Raw genomic sequence first — 16,220 nt, forward strand, 5'->3', positions numbered from 1 at the left:
AATAAAAATTATTCTTTTCTAAGATTTTTAGAGACTTCTTTTATTCTCTCTAGCTAGCTAAAAAAAAAAAAAAAAAAAGTAATCGTCGTCACTCTCTTTCCTAACTGTATCCGTGAAGGCAAAAATACGTATAAAGAGATACGTACAAAAAACGTAAGTATAGTCGTCTACCTTTCTCTCTCACCTGTACCTTTTTTATTATGGTGTTTTCGTTTACGAGAAAACCAAACCCACACAATTGAAATTGATTGAATTTTGCGACTTTGAGGATATATATAGCTCTCTCCTCTTTACTTCTATCGCTTTCTACGAAACAATCTGATTCTCCTCTTTTGAGATCTCTCTTCCTCTTTTACCTTTTCTTTACGATTTCGGATTTTTCTTTTTGAGCTGCGACGATGCTCCATTGATTCCACTTGAGGTACTTCTTTCTCCTCTCTCTCTTTTTTTATGGGATTTTGTAAAAATGCCGTTAGGTTTCCGTGATATCCGGTGATGATTCGACGGTTTTATTTTTCTTTTCAAAATTGTTCCAGCTCTTTGCATTAGTAGAGATTGGGGTTTTTTTTGAATTTGTCCATTTTGTGTTCTTCGTCTAGCTTCTCTGCGATTGTGATTCCCCTGGGTCATGGCTTATTGTTTAGCTGTTTTCATCGCTTTTTTGCCCCAATTTTTTAATTGCAACTTTTGTTTTGTGGCTTCGGCATGAACTGTGAGAAAAGCAGAGCAGGGGTCCTACTGCGTAAGTTTAGGCTTTCTTTTCTCTCTTCTTCTTCTTCTCTTTTGGTGCTTTTAGCTTTACTCTTTATTGGTCGAATTCACTTTTAAGCAATTTTAGTTTCATGGAAAGCTAGAGACAACCTTGATGAAACTCCCCACTTTTCATGGTTTTTAGTGCTGTTCGAGCTGACCAAAGAATTAAAAACTTTCTATAGCTGGTTGGATTAGCATTCTCTTCATTTCTCAGGTAGTCATTTCCTTAGATGTTTGGAACATTATTTGTTGAGAAATGTAAAATGCTTTATGCTTTTCAGTACATATAGTAGTCGGATTCATGAGTTTTTTTTGGGGATTTTCTTCTGTTTGATTGGTGGAAATGTTGTCGCCTAAGAAAAAGCTTGAGAAACTTAATACCCTCTTATTTGAGTTTTGAGCTCAGTTCATGAAGATGTGAAGCAGTTAAATGTGTTGGACACTGTGGAAGCATTAACCTTGAGAAGTTACCAATGCTATTTTTTTCGTTTATTGACGATTTTATACTCGTGTCTTCATTCAGTGTTCTGGAGGTTTGACTTCGAGTTGCGATGGCATCTAGACAAGGATCAAAGTCGAGAAAAGGAGGTTCTAGCAATTTGAAGGGTGCTGATTCTACTGCATCTTCAACAACCTCGTCTTCAAAGCTTTATCAAGAGACATCTATTGATGGTCATAGCTCCCCGGCTTCTTCATCTGCTCAAAGCAAGCAGCATTTCTTCTCACCTGATTCTTTACCAAAAAGTGCTCAGCGGTCTAAAGAAAACGTCACTGTGACAGTTCGCTTTCGCCCACTCAGGTTCCTGATGATACTTGTAGGCTTGCAAAAATTAGGTTGATGTTTTTTCTGTGATTTTGATATATCATACCCTTAACGTAGTCCAAGAGAAATTCGCCAAGGGGAGGAAGTTGCATGGTATGCAGATGGGGAAACAATTGTACGAAATGAGCATAATCCGACAATAGCTTATGCCTATGGTTAGTCTACTATTTTGATTTGTGTCATGGGTTTCCATAATCATAATACATATTGCATGTGGGCATTAACATCAATCAAGAATGACAAACTAAGGACAAAAAGTATTATTCTTATCTTGTATGCATTTCACCTTCCTGTCTTAAGAATGAAGACCGTTATATAATTGGATACTCTTTCTTTTTGATGTTTGAATCTTGCATGTTTCTTTCTGTTAATTATTTATTCTCCTTCTGGCAGACCGTGTCTTTGGACCCACAACCACAACACGCAATGTCTATGATATCGCTGCACACCATGTTGTTAATGGGGCTATGGAGGGGATAAATGGTATGAAACGAAACAGTTTTAATGGCCAATCTAGTTTGTATTAAGAATTCTATTTCTGAGCTAACTCCTTTATGGAAGAGCATGCAATTTTCCAGTTCTGTAAAGTTGATCATTTATGCTATGTCAACAAGGCTTATCCTAATTCAAAAAATTAATGAAAATATCTGACTAGATTTTTGACTTAATGAATCTTTAAAACTTCAGGCTAATTTGACTTTAATGTGTTGAATGTTAATCCAACTACAGGGACCATCTTTGCATATGGAGTGACAAGCAGCGGAAAGACTCACACAATGCATGTAAGATCCCTTCATCTGGAAACTTCGTGTTTTTCAATTTGTTACATAAAAAGATAGTATCATTGGTACATCTTTCTAAATATGTCTCGTATTTGTAGCCACTCTGACTAGATTACTGAGCTGCGTGTCAAAAACATAACCTATCATTAAAATTTAGCTCAACAAGCTTAGTTGACAATTTGAGAATCCTTCCACAAGTTTACAAAAAAATGAACGTTGCAGTAGAAAAGTTTCAAGTAATAGCAGCCACATAGATTGGGTAGTGGAGTTTGTTATTACATCAGAAAAGTTTCAATCTGGAGTTTGGTATTCCTCTCCTATATAGGGTTTCTCTATTGACCCTTATAACAAATTTAGTTACACATGGCTTGTATATGGCTGCTTTAGTTTTACGAGTTCTCTGCGTTAGACACTTTACTATCCATTTGAACTGTTCTCTATGCTGCCATAAAATATGATAAGTCTCTAATACCTTTTGATTTATATTAGCATTTAACTTCAGGATATCCATGACGTAGGATTGATATTATATGATAGATTTGGTTGATGTTTTTGGTGTAAATGTCAGGGTGACCAAAGATCTCCTGGTATCATACCGTTGGCAGTGAAAGATGCTTTCAGCATCATCCAAGAGGTACTTCTTAGGATATTATTTTGTCATATTCCGTGGCCCAAGTACTAGCGACCTCACATATTCATTTTCTTACAGACTCCTAATCGAGAATTTCTTCTGCGTATTTCGTACATGGAAATATATAATGAGGTGCTATTATTTACATATTTTTCTTCTCTGGCCTGTTATCTATATTCAATTTCAGCATTAGTGGAGCGAAATATTTTACCTTTAATTTTCTTTAGTATTACTATCCTTAATGTTCACCTTATTTCAGGTTGTCAATGATTTATTGAATCCAGCAGGACAAAATTTGAGGATCAGAGAAGACAAGCAGGTATGTGTTTCAGCTTCAAATTCTCTTTGTTGCTTTTCAGTTGGAAAAATCCGAAGTGCTACTCTCACTGACTTGTAATACCTTTGTTGTGATTACAGTACTCATCATATAATCCCAAAATAGTAGCATCATATTTTAATTTTGTAGGAAACCATGTTTAATCCTTTTAGTACCTGAAATATACGGGTTCCATTTTTCTTATGAGATTTTATCTCTATGGGTACTCTGCTAACAATGTTAATATGTGGCCCTTTGAATATTTCAATGTCCTGGGTCACATTTCTTATTGATCAAGCAGACTTGACGTTGATCCTTTTAATAATCATGTGAACTGAAAATTTTATAATGAGCTTCTCATGACTCTATTGCTCATAGTTTCTCCAAGTTGTTCAAGTGAACTTATCTTTGTTATTGACTCTAGGGAACCTTTGTCGAAGGGATTAAAGAAGAAGTTGTTTTATCTCCTGCTCATGCGCTTTCTCTTATTGCTGCTGGAGAAGGTATGTGGTGCCTTCTCCTTTTCCTTTATTTAAAGAAATGGGTTTACTTTACAACTACAACTCCAGCAAAGACTGTTGCAGTCGATGTACATCTATTTAAAGATTTATTTATCAGAAAGTGGTATTCATCGACCTGCTTGAGGCAATACTGAACTTTCAAAAGTATGTTTTGCTTTTATTATTATGATAGAGCAGTTCGAAAGAGTAATTTCCCTTTTTCTTGTTTCCAGTAAATCCCTTTCATTCTTAAACCTTGTCATGATAGAAATTTTGTACTCATGGCAGAGCAACGACATGTGGGATCCACAAATTTTAATTTGCTGAGCAGCCGGAGCCATACAATATTTACGTTGGTATGTAAAATATTCTCTTAAAAGTATTGGAAAAACCTGCTATCTTTGTGAAGTTGCTATATCATCTCTTTTCTTCACGTGATTACACTTGTGAAGTGGATGAATGGACACAAAATCCGAGTTTATTTTGTATTACTATCAGGGTAAACCTCAGTAAATGTTCTCCCTATAATCCTCTGAACGCTTAAAAATTTGAATACTGAAGTATTACACTTCCTTTTTTTTTATCAGCACAAGTTGTGTACTATGTTCTTCTTTCATATGTATTCATCTGTTCAAGGAATTTATTTTCTCCTTTTTCAAATCCTAGTTATTTAGTCACATCAAATTATATAGCTGTCCTGTTTCTGAAAGATGATAAACTAATTTGGATGCAGACAATAGAAAGTAGTCCCTTAGGGGACAAGAATAAAGGAGAAGCTGTACACCTCTCCCAGCTGGTAAGCTCATCTTGTATCTAGTGATGTTATGTATGGTTATGATCAATCCTAATAATCTGTTTATAACTTAAATTGTTTGAAAAATTAAAAAGGTGAATATCTGATATTAACTGCCCTTAATTTCTCTCATATCTGCAGAACCTCGTTGATCTGGCAGGTTCCGAGAGTTCAAAGGTTGAAACCAGTGGTTTAAGACGCAAGGAAGGATCATATATCAATAAAAGTTTGCTGACTTTAGGGACTGTGAGTTTTTTTCTTACCACAGTTTTCACTTAGTTAATAATAGGTTTGAAGTTCAGTTAAATTTAAGGATTTCTTTGCCATTTTCTTTTAAAGCAGATTTGATAATAAGACTGCTTTTCGTGTTGTATTTATATATTAAGCCACTTTCCATCCCCAAATATATTGAGAGTTGCAGATCACACATACATTTTGTGGTCTTTTATAGTTCAGTACGTAGCTAGTTTATCAGTAGAATCACCTTTCCACCTTTTCATCATTTTGCTTGCTACCCATATCTCATTTTGCTTGCTACCCATATCTCAGATCTGTTCTTTTCTAAACCTTACAATTAAACAATTGCGTACTCTTGTTTTATCAGAATTTTTTCCTATCATGTCACGTGTTAAGTATTATTCTATTAGCTGAATTTGTATAGTTTCGTTGTGATGTTATAGGTGATATCAAAGCTTACTGATGTGAGGGCTTCACATGTACCATACAGAGACTCTAAGTTAACCAGAATCCTTCAGTCCTCATTGAGTGGTCATGACCGAGTATCTGTAAGTCTTGTTTGAGCTGTCCTCGATCCTCTTGCTTCAGTAATTATGAAATCTAGATGATCATCAGCAGGGTAAACACATATCTTGATAGTAGTATACTTTACTGATTAGATTTTTCTCTGGATATGGTAGCTCATTTGTACAGTGACCCCTGCATCAAGCAGTTCAGAAGAAACACACAACACATTGAAATTTGCTCATCGTGCAAAGCATATTGAGATTCAAGCTGAGCAAAACAAGGTTTTCCATGCATATTTTCTATCAGCTCTTACTTTTGCACTAAAGGTCTTTCATGGTGTCTAACTCTATAAAATTGTAGATAATTGATGAGAAATCATTAATCAAGAAGTACCAACACGAGATTCGCCAACTGAAGGAGGAGTTGGAACAGCTTAAACAGGTAATTGTACCAGTTACTCAGTTGAAAGATATTGGTGCAGATGATATTGTTCTCCTGAAGCAGAAGGTATGCTCAAATTTTTTTTTTCTAGCCTGGAAAACTACATTTGTTTTGTTGTTTTGATCCTTAGCTAGGCTTGTGTAGTGGGGTTAGGGAAAAAAGAGAAAGATAGAATTTTTTTTTGGCCTGATGTTTTCTGAGAACAATTTGTCATAAAGAATAAAGGATGGAGGTCAATTTTGCTAGAGATCATTCTGGACGCATCATGCAAAATTTTACCTACCACTCCATTTATTTATAACTTAAGTTATCAAACATTAGAGAGAATCTGTAGTAACCTAGTTTTGTCATTTTCTTTGCTATATAACGTGATGATAAAAGCTTGAAGATGGTCAAGTCAAGCTGCAATCCAGACTTGAAGAAGAGGAAGAAGCTAAAGCAGCTCTTTTGAGTCGAATCCAACGGTTGACGAAACTAATTTTGGTGTCGACAAAAAATCCACAAGCATCTCGATTACCCCACCGCTTTAATCCTCGGAGGAGACATTCATTTGGTGAAGAAGAGGTAAAACTACTGATTAATCCTTGATTATCATAAAAGTGGTTTCCATGTTTCCTTCTGAGGATGGTTCACTTTGATCTATTATAGTACACACAAATTCAACAGTTTCTTTGGCTATTCTTGGTTGATGATGCATATTCAGCTTGCTTACCTACCATACAAGAGGCGGGACATGATGGACGATGAGCACCTTGACCTATATGTTTCTGTGGAAGGAAATCATGAGATTAGAGATAATGCGTATAGAGAAGAAAAGAAGTCCCGGAAACATGGATTATTAAACTGGTTAAAGCCTAAGGTATACAAATGATTTAATTTTCATATAACATTGATAATTTAGTTGTGGGTTATTCTTGTTCGTATCAGAACTGCAGCGGGCAGCTATAGGTTTGTACTGCTGTAAATGTTTCACGAACTCACTATAGATTTTTGGAACTCGAATGTGCTTCAACGAATAACGCTAATGGAAGTGAAGGGTCATAATCCTCCGGTCTTATGTCCTCTTAGATGCAATTTCTTCTTTGATATTTTGGTGCCTCTCTCGTCTCCTTTTTTAATCAAGCTTACTTTTTCCTATCAGAAAAGAGATCACAGTTCAAGTGCCAGCGACCAGTCAAGTGTGGTCAAATCCAACAGCACACCATCAACTCCTCAAGGGGGAGGCAGTAATCTGCACACAGAGTCCAGAATTTCTGAAGGCTCGCCTTTGATGGAACAGCTCTCAGATCCTAGGGAAGACAGAGAAGCTTTAGAAGACAGTTCTCATGAAATGGAGATTCCGGAGGTACGTAAGAGATATTTTCATAATCAATTCCAATTCCTGCACTTTGTTTTACAGGACTTTTTTTCTTGTTCCCAGACGAGCAATAAATTGAGTGATGAGTTGGATCTCTTGAGGGAGCAGAACAAGATTTTATCTGAAGAGGCAGCGCTGCAATCAAGTTCTTTAAAACGATTGTTAGATGAGGCTGCAAAGTCCTCTCAAAATGAAGAGATTGAAGTAATATATCACCCTTTTCATGATCTCTATCTAGTTGTTTAATTCTAGCAAAAATATTGACCTTATTGGTTCTCGTTGTTACTTAGGAGGAAATTAAAGTACTCAATGACGACATCAATGCAAAGAATGACCAGATTGCAGCGTTGCAGAAACAAATCTTGGACTTTGTTATGACATCACATGATGCATTGGATAAATCTGATATAGTGCAGGTAGGTTCACACTGTCAAATATTACGCAGTGACCTTTTTGATCTGCCATTCATTTCTCAAGTGATTTTCTATTATCTTCAGGCAGTTGCTGAGCTAAGGGATCAACTTAATGAGAAATCTTTTGAACTCGAGGTGATCAAATTCTTTTTGTTTACACAATACTTGTTCATCTATTGCTAAGCACTTAGAGATGGTTTTGCTAATGCCTTGATAATATTATTTCTCTTAGCGTAATATAGTATCTGCTCATACCTTAATAAAGTTGCTTCTGTCTATAAATACCAGTGTCTAAACGCCAAATTGCATTAGCATTGAAGCCGCTCTACATTTTTTTGCTTTCTGATTCACCATCTTGTTTACAGGTTAAAGCTGCAGGTAATCACATCATTCAAGAAACACTCAATCAAAAGGTTCGTAGACTGTCTTTGACGATCACCCCGATTTGATTAGTCTTTGCAAAAACTTTGAGACTAGTACAATGTGTAAAAGAATTCAGTAACTGATGAAGTATTTTCTCCAGACATGTGAATGTGAAGTGTTGCAAGAAGAAGTTGCAAACCTAAAGCAGCAGCTCTCTGATGCGCTGGAACTAGCACAGGTTTCTCTTTATACATTTCGTACTTGTTGTTATGCAAAAACCGTGGTTTTCACCAATCTTCTTCTTATAAACCAAGCCACATGATGCTTAAACAAACTCTATTTGCTCTCTGACATAAAAGGAAACTAAGATTGAAGAGCTGAAACAGAAAGCTAAGGAACTAAGTGATACAAAGGAGCAATTAGAAGTCAGAAACAGGAAACTGGCAGAAGAGAGTTCATATGCAAAAGGTCTTGCATCAGCAGCTGCAGTTGAGCTCAAGGCATTATCCGAAGAAGTTGCAAAGCTTATGAATCAAAACGAGAGACTAGCAGCCGAGCTTGCAACACAAAAGAGCCCAGTGACACAACGTAACAAGACAGGAACAACAACAAATGTAAGGAACAATGGAAGAAGAGAGAGTCTTGTAAAGAGGCAAGAACAAGAAACCTCATCAATGGAGCTTAAGAGAGAACTGAGGATGAGTAAGGAACGTGAGCTATCGTATGAAGCTGCACTTGTTGAAAGAGATCAAAGAGAAGCAGAGCTTGAAAGGATAGTTGAAGAAACGAAACAGAGAGAAGCATATCTAGAGAATGAGCTTGCTAGTATGTGGGTTCTCGTTTCTAAGTTGAGATCATCTCAAGGAGCTGATTCTGAAATCTCTGATTCTATATCAGAGACACGACAAACCGAACAAACGGACCGATCATTTTGAGATTTGAGAATGGACAACGTAAGTAGGATATGTTTGTGCAGTGATTCAAGAGTTTGCGTATGGTATTTGCTGACTTTGTTTCGTTAACTTCTTTTTTGTTGATAATTTTGTAAAGAAGATTCAATGAAGAGAACAACTATTTATGTCTCGTTTGATTAACTTCCATAGATCGAATCGGAATCCAAACATCATAAAATTTTGAAAACTTGAAATCTTATTACGAAAAATCATCAATTTGTTCAAAAATCTCTGAAAAATAATCAAAAGGAGTGATGATCGATCATACTGATTGATCAGTTGGTCTTGGGATCAGGCATTGGGAACAAACCACCAGCACCAGCAGCTCCTCGCGGCGGAGAAAATCCCAGAAATTTCTGCAGATTGGTTCTTATACTGATCGAACACAGCAGATAGAGAAACGCCATTGAACAATCCGTCGCATCGTCGCCTTTCAGTCCCCTATGGCTCATCTTCTTCACAATCGTGATCGGGTGAAAAGGGAGCTTCGCGACGACTTTACCTTCGAAGAGTGAATTGAGCAATCCAAAGACGACGAAGAGAACCAGAGCCACAACAGCGCCGGATTTGAACTTGAAGAGAGACAGATCTCGGCTCGATTCCTTCAAGCTTGTTTCGACGCGATCTATCTTCTTCGTCTTCGATTTCTTTATGGATAGCTTGGAAGATGGATTCTCAGTCTTCATCGTCTCGAGTTTCTTCGCGGCCTTGTCAATGGAGTATTTCAAGGACTTGTAGGAGTTGGTGCGGTAGATTAAGATCCATGAGATGGCTTCACAGACCAACGCGGTGCAGAAGGAGATTCCGACGACGGTTAAGCTATCGGCGTATTTGAAAGAAGCAAAGAGAGGTATCGTAGTCGCCATTGTTGCGCTTAATTTGGCGACTTTGGATTTGAGTACACTTGTTCCGTTCTCTCACTTGAGATTTGATTAGGAATTTTAGAAAGTCTAAAGAGGGCAAATGAATAATAAAGAAAGTTCCGGGGAACGTAAAGATATTCTCCAATTCCCAAATTTACCCCATTGTTTATTTTCTCTACACATAAAACCCAAATCACTCTTTGTTAAAACAGTATAAACAATATATAAAACCACCACCAAAGAGTGTTATTATCACACTACATGCAGAATGCAGATGTCTTTTTAGTATTTAGTAATTAGTATTAACAATGAAGAGGCAAAAAAAAGAAGAAGGTCTGAGTTGAAGTTAGAGGGGCTTAAGAGTGTTCTTAGGAGCACTAATCCATGGAGTGTCTGCAATAGCAAATCTCCACAAGGCATGAACATGTTGAGGCAATGCGTAATCTATCCCAACGCGAGGACCAACCACTATTTTCTCCACGTCTTCTCCTCCATCCAGAAGCTCCAATCCTCCTGTGTCCATTCATTTTAAGGACAAAATATAAAGATTCTTCAAGAGAGAGTCTATTTCATTAACTGATTTGGTCTATGGACTAACCAGGAGAATAAAGTGGATGATGAGACCATTCTGTTGAGAGTCCAAGCGCTTGCCCCACCTGTGAGAATCACATATAAAAAAAAGCTGATTATGCGAGAATTTTTACCAGGGAAAACTCGTTAGATTGTTTATTTCGAGATTTAAATAACCCTCAGTTGTATATCTTTTCTTATCTAGTGAAGAACATTTGAATTGCAAAGTAATTGAATCTCTGCATCGCTGGTTTGTAGGGCAAATGAAAGGTGTAAATTAAAATAGTAGAGATCAGACAAACCTTTCCTGGTCCATTTAGAAGAACAGGTTTTTCAGTTTTCAGGCCACGGCGCTCCTGTATGGTCTCCAGTCCTGCAATACTATCACTCTTCTAAGCCAACAAAAGATTGATAAAACCAGTTTTAGATGTAAAAACAGTAAGCAATTGATAAGTAAAACAAAAACCAGTGGACGATGCTACTATAAGCCTCAAACAAAAAATAGCAAAGTTTCAGTGCTCAAGAATCAGAACTAAAACTGTTTTATATGAACAGATGACCTACCGGTAACAGGAGAACAAGACCGTATCAAAACAGCAGCCCCAACTCCTTCCTTATCAGCAACAATATTAAGCATCATATGGAGACCATAACATAGATAAACATAAGCATGTCCTCCTGGTCCAAACTATATAAATAAAAAGTAACACGTAGTAGAAAACATTCCAGAGAAAAGTTTCATTTAATATGTAACAAAAGGCTAACAAGCAAAAAAGAAGAAACTCACAACTGGTGCAGTCCGTGGGGTAACCCCAAATCGTCCATGGCAAGCTGAATCATTTGGTCTATAAGCTTCTACCTGTCAAAGGAGGAACAAGGTTAGGGAGCTGCAAATTACAATCCAAGTAGTTCAAGACGCGCCAATATCATTATAATTTGTGCATTAGCTTAGTTAAGCTGCAGGACTCTGTTAGTTTCCATTGCTAAGCAGAAGTTAGCTTTTTGAATTTTAATGATCTGTAAACAAGGAGTTATGGTTGTAGTCGTTCACAAAATTTATTGGAATTGTGCAAATAAATCAGTTCTTCGTATCTTCATAATACCCATTTACTAACAATCTAATTAGAGAATGAAACCATCCTAAAGCAAAAAACCTAAATCCTATATCAGGAACAAAAGAGAGAACAGAATCGTGTCTCTGACTGACCTCAGTAATTCGCAGGACGACATTGTCTCTCCTCAGGAACTTCCCAAGCAAACGTGGCGCAAGGTCAAGGGAGTCGATTTGAAAGAACTCAGGAGGCATCAGCTTCATCTCGGAGGTGGAGGGGGCCAGTGGGTATTCGGGTTTGACCCGAACGGCTCGAGTCTTGGAGCACTTTGCCTTTCGCGTCCGTAGGACTACTCGTGGGGTTGCAACATTGGGTTCCGATTCCTCATCAACCCGCTTCGATCGACGAGTCGGCGTTTTCATTGCAACCGGAAAAGGCTTTGACTTTTACAAAAGTGTGCCACGTTGACCTTAATTCGTTGATTATTTTGGCGGGTGATGTTTATGATGTCCTAAACACATGATCTATACAGTCGAACAAAACTTTTATAATGCTTTTCCAACGGTGGTGCCAACTTTGTCATATAGGCTCATATAATCTTTTGTTACTTTTTTTGTAAACACCAAGACTCGTGCTTATTCATTTGGCACCAATATCAGATTGTTGCAATCCGCAATTTAGTCTCTAGTATGTAGTAATGTATCGTTATTAGACACGAATTAGTGACACAATTACAGCACATGTAAGTATCTATATTGTCACATTTTGTTGTGGCTATGGCAGTACAGTACAATACAGAACTAATCTGCGCTCTATATACAAGGTCATATTTTCTTGTGGCTTATGGCATGTTTAGTATTTGTTTCTTTAAACCAAAATCTAAAACAGAAAAAAAGGAAAAGAAAAATCCAGGAGAATTGTTTCTAATTTCTCTTTTTTTTTTTTTTTTTTTTTTTCATTTTGTCACCAGATGTATTAGACAATGATGTCATTGTTTCCAATTAATAAAGTTTAGAAGTGTTTTAAAAAAAAAATCCAGGAAATTGGAAGCCCTAGAATCACCTTTGTTCAACATTCTAGACCCTTCTTTTATAATAGAAGCGCGTTTCAAAATTAATTTGTAAAATAACTCCAAAGTTCTTTTTTTTTTTCTCAATTGGATAAAAAGTAAAAAGCTCTTCTAGAGACTTCGTTTGCCTAATTCATTAATCTCTAGGGTCTCTCCTAGTTCTGCTAATCCCCAAATCTCTCTGCTTCGCTCTCTCTCTCAGTAGCTGAAACCTCAAATCCTTATAGCTTTAGCTGATTCCCTAATCCTACCATGGCTAAGTTCGGCGAAGGTGACAAGCGATGGATCGTAGAAGACAGACCCGACGGCACCAACGTCCATAACTGGCACTGGTCCGAAACTAATTGCCTCGAATGGTCTCGTAACTTCTTCAACAAACAGTTCTCCGGTGTTGTTTTCCTCGCCGGCGAAGGTAATCTATTCATCAAGGTCAATAAGATCGAGAAGGTCGAAGGCGAGGCTTATGTGAATGTACGCAAGGGGAAGATCATCCCTGGATACGAGCTTAATGTCTCTTTGTCTTGGGAAGGTGAGGCCAAAGATTCCGATGGCAAGACGCTCTTGAAAACTGATGGATTAGTGGATATGCCTTATATCTCCGATGAGAATGCTGATGAAGATCCTGAGATTAGGTTTTCAGTCAAGGATGAGGGACCGATTGGCAAGACTTTGAAGGAGGCTATGGTGAAGAAGGGGAAATCGATTATTCAGGAGAAAGTTAGGGTTTATGTAGAGGCTATGGCGAAAGGGGGTCCGTGTAGGGATGAGTTGGAGACGAAGAAGGTTGCGCCGAAACCTGTAGCTGCTGGATCTGCTACAGCGGCGGTGGAAAAGTCTGGTGCTGTCCCGGCTGTATCTGCTGCGCCCAAAGCGGCGGAGAGTAAGGTAGTGAAGGAGAAGAAGAAGGTGAAGACTAAGGAAGGGTTTAAGACAATTACTATGACTGAGAAGTTTAATTGCAGAGCTAAGGATTTGTATGAGATCTTAATGGATGAGAATCGTTGGAAAGGTTTTACGCAGAGCAATGCTAAGATTAGTAAAGATGTGAATGGTGAGATTAGTGTCTTTGATGGGTCTGTCACTGGAATGAATCTTGAGCTAGAAGAAGGCAAATTGATTGTTCAGAAGTGGAGATTTGGGAGCTGGCCTGATGGTCTTGATTCAACGGTTAGTTTACTGATTGTTTATCTTTTTGAATGGCCAAACGTATTACCCTCATTTTAGATTTGATTGTGGTTGGTATTGGCTTTTGCTTTTTGACATTTCAGGTGAAGATCGTTTTCAAGGAGCCTGAACCAGGAGTCACCGTTGTCGATCTCACTCACACTGACGTTCCTGAAGAAGATAGGTTAGTTTTACTTATAGCATGTATATTATAAGGAGTAGCTCTTAGTTCTGAGTCTGAACTTTGGAAATAGGATAAAAACTAATGGAGCTTTAAAGTTATAACTCTTGACATGCTAGTGACATGTTTTGTGCTTGGTAGAATGCAATGAGTTCTTCTGGAATTTGGACTGCTTTATGGCTTGGTTTTAGATAGAATTTTCCTACCGATGTAGTGTACAAAGCTAATAACTAGGGACTATTTAAGCTCAACTAAATTATACGGGTGGCCGGCACTGTTGTGAATCCCTGGTAGCTGATGAACTCTTCTAGTCTTCCCTCTAGTGACTTGCCTTTGATTAAATAGAGCTTGGGAATTTGGAAACCCCAGAAAGGAACTTGTGACTCCGTAAGAGGTTTTTCAGTCTCAAAGTGGAATGAAGTGATAAGTGATTTGTGTATATGAGGGAATGAGTTCTTTTTGAATTCGGTGTGCTAAATTGGTTGGGATATGATATAAACACTTCTATAGGACAATGGGATAATAGAGAGAATCTCAAAATTTCCAAATGACCCACCCCACAAGTCTGTTCAGTTTTACTATATATGCTAATCCTTGTCACTTACTCTTAAGGTTCTGATAGGACTATTGTTTGTTCTTTATGAACGAACACTGGTTAGTTTATTTATAAGTGTCCGGAGCACATTTGAAATGTCTATGGTTGCCCATATTCTTCTGTTTGATTATTTCTTATGTGAAGCAAATATCTTAACAAGTTGGGTTAACTTGCTTATGTTGAATGTGACTAAAGTGATGTTACTTACGTTGTATGTTTATTTGATTGACTGACGCAGGTATGGGAATGCGACTGTGGTGGAAAACACAGAGAGAGGATGGAGAGATCTAATATTCCATAGGATCCGTGGAGTATTTGGATTTGGGATATGATTAGTGATTTTTGATTATGAAATAAACAAAAATCAGCGTTGGCTTTTTTATCTACAAGCTAGAATATGATTTCAATTCAAACAAGAGGCACCAAAACAATGCAAAAATGTATGACTTTTTAAGGTTTTCACTTTTTAGTTAATGCATTTTCGTTGACTGATATAGTCTCCCTCTTAATATCATTGGTCGTAAGGTGATGTTAAGATTATTTTGGTTTAGATAGCACAAATATAAATAAAATTGTTCACTTGAAGAATGTTAACTGGATACTCTTGTATTGAGGTAGTAAAATATGTTGCACCACCGTAGGTAGGTATATGCTTTTGCTGTTTGCTGTTTGCTGTTGCTCACAGTTAATGGACACATCGTCAAGGGATAGCTTGTGGGAACTGCCATGTGTTGGTGATCAAAGTATCTCTTCTGCAAAGAAATCAAGATCATTCCACTTTCAGTTTTTTCAGTAAAGTTGTTAAATGGAGGGACTTGTTAATTATTGCGCATGCAGCAACGCCTTATCAAAATCAACGTACGTATATAGACAATAGCCTGAATATGAGAGACTCTTAAATGACTTGGTCAGCCTAATATGCCTTATGTTAACTTTACCTATGTGGCGTATTGGGTTCGTTATCTCTATGTATCTTCAGGTTTCGTCAGTGCCGTGAATTTTTCTGTCTCCCATACGTTACTGGAATCTCTATTAGTTGTAGGAGCGTGTGTATAAAAAAAGTTTCAAGAAAAAATAGAAAACAGACCAAAAATTTATGAAAATGGCAATAGATAAGGTACAAGATCTCATTTTAATAGTATTCACTAAGCAGTTGAATTCTACCTACCCGACAAAAGAATGTAACTAAAAAAATATATAACATCAACGGAGAAAAGAGGAAACAAAAAATGTAACATACATTGAAACTGGCATTTTGGTAGCGAGATCGATTAAGCAAAACGACTGATTTCAAGTATTAAAGATTAGTTTTAATTATGGTTGACTAAAAAGCTAATTTAGTTACATCAGATCCAATATTCAAAATTTGGAAGATCAATGAAATTTGTAGAACATAAATGTTCCCACGTAGTTGATATGATACAAACTGAATTAATCTATGTGGTTGTCTATATCAAACAAAAATAAAAATCGTTATTTGATCTTTCAAATATTCAAGGAAAAAGAAGAAAAAAAAAGAGAATGAAACCAAAACATATGTACAATATGTATTTTCTCTGATTTCTAATCGTTTTATTGTTTCCTCGGCCAACATTACATAACTGCCGAATTACGAGAATGCTATTACAACAAAATCCGAATTAATTTGTTTCCTCTTTTTGTTTTCATCTGATTATCAGAACCCGTTTGAAAAATCTTTTAACATTCCAAATTACAGTGGCATTCTCGTAGTTCATCTCCAAAAACGAGGGGGAATACAAAACTATTCAACTTAGCGGCGATTCCGAAGCAAATGTCACTTTGCCGAACAGACACACATCTCTCAAGTTTCTAGACAAAAAAAAAAGAAAAGAAAGA

At 37.1% G+C, this 16,220-nt stretch overlaps 4 protein-coding genes across 6 annotated transcripts; 2 read left to right on the plus strand and 2 right to left on the minus strand.

Moving 5' to 3' along the window:
* The first annotated feature begins 212 nt into the window (after window positions 1-212).
* On the plus strand, window positions 213-9,000 carry LOC17893937 (kinesin-like protein KIN-7K, chloroplastic). 2 transcript variants are annotated; one of them, XM_023785677.1, is made up of 24 exons: window positions 213-421; window positions 1,277-1,552; window positions 1,634-1,731; window positions 1,970-2,059; window positions 2,306-2,358; window positions 2,927-2,992; window positions 3,068-3,121; window positions 3,249-3,308; window positions 3,730-3,808; window positions 4,094-4,161; window positions 4,539-4,601; window positions 4,740-4,844; window positions 5,279-5,383; window positions 5,516-5,623; window positions 5,703-5,849; window positions 6,165-6,347; window positions 6,487-6,642; window positions 6,925-7,128; window positions 7,204-7,344; window positions 7,431-7,556; window positions 7,638-7,688; window positions 7,919-7,966; window positions 8,077-8,154; window positions 8,276-9,000. In XM_023785677.1, exons 2-24 carry the CDS (start codon window positions 1,305-1,307, stop codon window positions 8,849-8,851), a joined length of 2,907 nt encoding a protein of 968 aa, XP_023641445.1. In that variant the 5' UTR covers window positions 213-421; window positions 1,277-1,304; the 3' UTR covers window positions 8,852-9,000. The 2 variants fall into 2 exon arrangements, with proteins under 2 accessions (XP_023641445.1, XP_006296922.1); XM_006296860.2 differs by having other exon boundaries at window positions 5,703-5,783.
* Window positions 8,991-9,833, minus strand: LOC17890842 (calcium load-activated calcium channel). The gene has a single exon (XM_006299746.2). It carries the CDS (start codon window positions 9,733-9,735, stop codon window positions 9,145-9,147), a length of 591 nt encoding a protein of 196 aa, XP_006299808.1. The 5' UTR covers window positions 9,736-9,833; the 3' UTR covers window positions 8,991-9,144.
* Window positions 9,834-9,942: 109 nt separating this feature from the next.
* On the minus strand, window positions 9,943-11,898 carry LOC17890773 (DNA-3-methyladenine glycosylase). 2 transcript variants are annotated; one of them, XM_023785678.1, is made up of 6 exons: window positions 11,510-11,898; window positions 11,090-11,161; window positions 10,867-10,915; window positions 10,605-10,675; window positions 10,331-10,388; window positions 9,943-10,245 (listed from the first exon to the last, which is right to left on the minus strand). In XM_023785678.1, the coding sequence occupies exons 1-6, from the start codon at window positions 11,774-11,776 to the stop codon at window positions 10,079-10,081; spliced, it is 684 nt and encodes a 227-aa protein (XP_023641446.1). In that variant the 5' UTR covers window positions 11,777-11,898; the 3' UTR covers window positions 9,943-10,078. The 2 variants fall into 2 exon arrangements, with proteins under 2 accessions (XP_023641446.1, XP_006298394.1); XM_006298332.2 differs by having other exon boundaries at window positions 10,867-10,990; window positions 11,510-11,896.
* Window positions 11,899-12,556: 658 nt separating this feature from the next.
* On the plus strand, window positions 12,557-14,857 carry LOC17891366 (activator of 90 kDa heat shock protein ATPase homolog). Its single transcript, XM_006297927.2, has 3 exons — window positions 12,557-13,590; window positions 13,692-13,771; window positions 14,602-14,857. Exons 1-3 carry the CDS (start codon window positions 12,676-12,678, stop codon window positions 14,693-14,695), a joined length of 1,089 nt encoding a protein of 362 aa, XP_006297989.1. The 5' UTR covers window positions 12,557-12,675; the 3' UTR covers window positions 14,696-14,857.
* The last annotated feature ends 1,363 nt before the right edge of the window (window positions 14,858-16,220 follow it).

Source organism: Capsella rubella, unplaced genomic scaffold (genome assembly GCF_000375325.1).
Source record: "Capsella rubella cultivar Monte Gargano unplaced genomic scaffold, Caprub1_0 scaffold_3, whole genome shotgun sequence".
In the NCBI taxonomy this organism is placed as follows: Eukaryota; Viridiplantae; Streptophyta; class Magnoliopsida; order Brassicales; family Brassicaceae; genus Capsella; species Capsella rubella.

Excerpts from the sequence above, each read along its gene's own strand:
- LOC17893937 (XM_023785677.1), top strand. The coding sequence starts at position 1,305 with ATGGCATCTAGACAAGGATCAAAGTCGAGAAAAGGAGGTTCTAGCAAT. Across the intron at positions 2,359-2,926 it reads GAAAGACTCACACAATGCAT|GGTGACCAAAGATCTCCTGG; the intron begins GTAAGATCCCTT and ends TGTAAATGTCAG. Across the intron at positions 2,993-3,067 it reads CTTTCAGCATCATCCAAGAG|ACTCCTAATCGAGAATTTCT; the intron begins GTACTTCTTAGG and ends ATTTTCTTACAG.
- LOC17890842 (XM_006299746.2), bottom strand. The coding sequence starts at position 9,735 with ATGGCGACTACGATACCTCTCTTTGCTTCTTTCAAATACGCCGATAGC.
- LOC17890773 (XM_006298332.2), bottom strand. The coding sequence starts at position 11,776 with ATGAAAACGCCGACTCGTCGATCGAAGCGGGTTGATGAGGAATCGGAA. Across the intron at positions 10,676-10,866 it reads GTCTTGTTCTCCTGTTACCG|GACTGGAGACCATACAGGAG; the intron begins GTAGGTCATCTG and ends ATAGTATTGCAG. Across the intron at positions 10,389-10,604 it reads TTCTAAATGGACCAGGAAAG|GTGGGGCAAGCGCTTGGACT; the intron begins GTTTGTCTGATC and ends TGATTCTCACAG.
- LOC17891366 (XM_006297927.2), top strand. The coding sequence starts at position 12,676 with ATGGCTAAGTTCGGCGAAGGTGACAAGCGATGGATCGTAGAAGACAGA. Across the intron at positions 13,591-13,691 it reads CTGATGGTCTTGATTCAACG|GTGAAGATCGTTTTCAAGGA; the intron begins GTTAGTTTACTG and ends TTGACATTTCAG. Across the intron at positions 13,772-14,601 it reads GACGTTCCTGAAGAAGATAG|GTATGGGAATGCGACTGTGG; the intron begins GTTAGTTTTACT and ends TGACTGACGCAG.